Source organism: Saccostrea cucullata, unplaced genomic scaffold (genome assembly GCF_032062105.1).
Source record: "Saccostrea cucullata isolate Sc308-1 unplaced genomic scaffold, CSIRO_AGI_Scuc_v1 ctg4531, whole genome shotgun sequence".
Lineage (NCBI taxonomy): Eukaryota > Metazoa > Mollusca > Bivalvia > Ostreida > Ostreidae > Saccostrea > Saccostrea cuccullata.
Window position 1 is genome coordinate 42,504 of NW_026932185.1, and position 3,950 is coordinate 46,453.

Consider the following 3,950-nt stretch of genomic DNA (forward strand, 5'->3'; position numbering starts at 1 on the left):
ATGAGTAAAAAAAAAACTAAGTTAGTCACACATTTAAATTCTTATCACACTCACAGTTAACTGGCAAAAATTTTTCTTATCTGCAAAAGGTTTCTCTGTGCCAGTGGAAACCATGTGCGACAAAACGACCCTAAACATAAAAATCAATTTGGCCAGCTCAGATAAGAAAAAAACAGTTCATATCAGCCAATATTCCGCACTAAATCATAGCCTGTTTAAACTGAAGAGGCAAACAAAGTTATAAATGGGGCCCATGCCTGGGTATCCATCCAATAAAAAGCTTACTCTTCAGTAATTGCCCGCGGAAGGAAGTCCTTACTCTCCCCTCCCAATGCAAACAGTCAACAGAGCCGGGACAGGATTAACACAAGAACGCTGGAATTATTGTTACATATACTGATGGATAATTTTCTACCACCTTCCATGAACATCATGTTCTTTATACTGAAACTTCACCGATACACTATATACAATATTACCCTGCATATCTATAAGTACCATTAGTTTTTCTCCAGTGCTATTGATTTTTTCGCACAGGAATTTTCTCTATACCCCTGTTTATTCACCAACTTTAGCCTTTTTTTTCTTTTAAACCTTATACAATTCGGTACTTTGTAATCAATATTAAATGCAACAGACATAGTGATATTCAGTGCATTCAAAACATTTCAGTTCTACTTCAAATGGCTTTAAATATTTAAATATTTTTAACAGTGGTATGAAATATTTGTTCCTAAAGCCAGTATTCAAAGAGATTCAAAAGGGACTCTGGAAGCTATGAATGTATAGTGTCGTATTTTTAGTGATCAATATTACATAGAAAAATTTCAAATTAAATCTCTGCTAAAAACATAATATTTGGGTTTCAATTTAAAATATTTTAAAGTTCATATTGCTTGAAAGGTCATTTCAGCCAAATCTTGAAATATTAAAATTCCTCAACAAAAAATCAATTACCCCAGTACATATATTTTAAGAAAGACCAAGGGCCATATAGGGTCTTTTTGGCTCTATGAATTCTGAAAATTTGAAACTGCAAAATTTTAGTCAACATGGCAACATGGCAGTAAATATAACTTAAATCCGGTGAATGATTCTACTAAAATTTGGGGTAATTTTATGGACTTCAATGCATTATGACTTTATGAATTGCCTCATCATTCAAAAATCACGTTTTCTTTTTTTTTTAATGGCCATAATGTGGGTGATGCTACTTTGCAAATTTTTATTTGCACAAGTTCAAATCTCAAAATATATAAGAAAAGAACTGCTTATGAAGATTAAACTTGTTAATTTATAACAGAACTGTATTTAAATTTTTTTTTTTTTTTTTTTTTTGCTTGGAAAGTTATCTCTCTTATAAGAGAGTCAGTATGTCCCTTAAGGCAATTATGCATGGTACAGATGAAGTTCACTAATATTTTAACTTTTAAAATTATGGTAATTCTGATGAGAACAAAATTCTCAATCTCACACGTAGGGGAACAAAGAGATTTTATGTAAAATGTAGTTTGGTAACATTGTTACAAATGAAGAGGATTAAGAACAAAATCTTGCAAGCCCAAGTTCCTAATTCAGATGACTAAAAAATATGATTTGGGAGACTATTGAACATTTCAAACATAGAACCACTGGATTAGAAGCTGTTTCTCATTAACTGATATAATAAAATTGTTAAAATCATGACCACCTGAGCACTGTCGCTAGGAAAAAGTAGAAATTGGTTTATTATTGAAATATTAAAAATCTTTAAAATCTTCTTCCATGACCACATGGCTTTGCTATTCTTGAGAAGAAGATTTTTAAAGAATTTTCCTATATATTTCTATGTAAAACTTTGGTTGGCCATTGTGGCCCCGCCCTACCCCCGGGGGTCATGATTTGAACAAACTTGAATCTACACTACCTGAGGATGCTTCCATATAAATATGACTAATCTTGGCTTTGCTATTCTTGAGAAGAAGATTTTAAAGAATTTTTCTATATATTCCTATGTAAAACTTAAGTCGGCCATTGTGGCGGGGCCACTAGAATCCAAATTTCCATAGAAATATTAGAACAAATCTTTAAAAATCTTCTTCTACCTGAACCACTGCTTCCATATAAATATGATTAATTATGGCTATGCTATTTTTGAGAAGAAGATTTTTAAAGAATTGTTATATAATCTATGTAAAACCTTGGGGGTAGTGGCGGGGCCACAATAGGGGGTCATGTTTTGAACAAATATATACACTACCAAATCTTTATAAATATCTTCTTCTGGCTTGGCTATTCTTGAGAAGAAGACTTTTGGAAGAATTTTGGGTATATATATTAAATTGTTAAAATCATGACCCCCGGGGGTAGGGCGGGGCCACAATAGGGAATCCAAGTTTTCCATAGAAATATATAGAACAAATCTTTAAAAATCTTCTTCTCAAGAACCACTGGGCCTGTGCTGATTCTTATGTGGAAGATTTTTAAAGAATAGTCCTATATATTTCTATGTTAAAACATGACCCCCGGGGGTGGCCGGGGCCACCCTAATCCAAGTTTTCCATGAAATATATAGAACAAATCTTTAGAAATCTTCTTCTCAAGAACCACTGGGCCAGGAAAGCTGAAACTTATGTGGAAGCATCCTTGGGTAGTGTAGATAATAAATTGTTAAAATCATAAAAGGGAAGGGGATAGGGGGCACGATAGGTACAGCAAGAGGGGAAATCTGGTAAAGAACTGCATCACCCAAGTTACTCAGGTGAGCGATGTGGCCCATGGGCCTCTTGTTGTTCTATATAATCTTTGAAGATAAATCATGTAAATTTTCAATTTCAATTTCCTGGAGCAGATAGACAAAGTCTCACATAATTAATGAAAAGTAAAATTGTCATAAAAAGGGATATACAATGAATAATTCTTTTTTTATGAAAGAATATTGATTTTTTTTTTTTTTTTTTTTTTTTAAATTAAATGATGTTGTCGAATGTTTTGAAGAAAAGTTCCAATTTTTCCACATTATAATAACATGATATTCTCCCCCTCCAGGCCAACAGATGGATCAGGAACAAGGAGGCTAAGAACGGTCTGAAGATCATTAAGCTGACGGACGGTAACTTCCTGCGTACGTTGGAGAACTGTATCCGTATCGGGATGCCGGTACTGTGTGAGGACATCGGGGAATCCCTGGACCCTGCCCTGGAGCCGGTCCTCCTCAAACAAACCTTCATGTCTGTAAGTAACAGTAGGGGTGACCCATAATTAGAAGAAAATAGCTTGGTTGCTGGATTGTATTGTTTTGTTTATAAATGATGTCTTTTTTCATATCTGGTTTAATTTCTTTATGCGTCCAATTTTTACTTGTTCACACAAGTTTTTTTTTTTTTTCCTTAATTCTGTTGAAAAAGACTTAAACATTATGGAAGTTATGCCAGCTGCTTAGTCTAATTATGAATCTGACATAACAATTATGAGAGTTTAGATTGATTAATTTTCTGTTGGTTAATTCAACAATATGCTGATTTTATGTTATTGTCTTTGTTAATAGGGAGGTCGTCTGTTGATCCGATTAGGAGACAGCGATATCGACTACGATCGTAACTTCCGATTCTTCATGACGTCTAAGATGGCTAACCCCCACTACCTGCCAGAAGTCTGTATCAAGGTCACCATCATCAACTTCACCGTCACTCTGTCTGGTCTGGAAGATCAGCTCCTCAGGTAAAATCTATTGTCTTAATGCAAATATTCACTTCAAATTTATATAGGGTTTTGTTTTTGAAAATTTTAAAAGTATTTTTTAATTGAATACTATTTTCTCTATATTCTACTATGTATTTTATAAATTTTTTATGCTATAGTTTCACAATATACTTACACTTTAACTTTTTTTGAGATTTAGTAATCTAGAGTATATTTTAATGTCATTGCAATGTTGTCAGAATTAGCCAAAATGAAAAATATGTACCATA

At 33.3% G+C, this 3,950-nt stretch overlaps 1 protein-coding gene across 1 annotated transcript; it reads left to right on the forward strand.

The window, feature by feature from the left end:
* The first annotated feature begins 1,060 nt into the window (after positions 1 to 1,060).
* LOC134234620 (dynein axonemal heavy chain 6-like) lies at positions 1,061 to 3,703 on the forward strand. Its single transcript, XM_062716697.1, has 3 exons — positions 1,061 to 1,066; positions 3,028 to 3,213; positions 3,527 to 3,703. The coding sequence occupies exons 1-3, from the start codon at positions 1,061 to 1,063 to the stop codon at positions 3,701 to 3,703; spliced, it is 369 nt and encodes a 122-aa protein (XP_062572681.1).
* The last annotated feature ends 247 nt before the right edge of the window (positions 3,704 to 3,950 follow it).

What these genes read in the sequence shown, in the direction of transcription:
- LOC134234620 (XM_062716697.1), top strand. An exon ending in TCAAACAAACCTTCATGTCT is followed by an intron (nt 3,214 to 3,526) that starts GTAAGTAACAGT and finishes CTTTGTTAATAG; the next exon opens with GGAGGTCGTCTGTTGATCCG.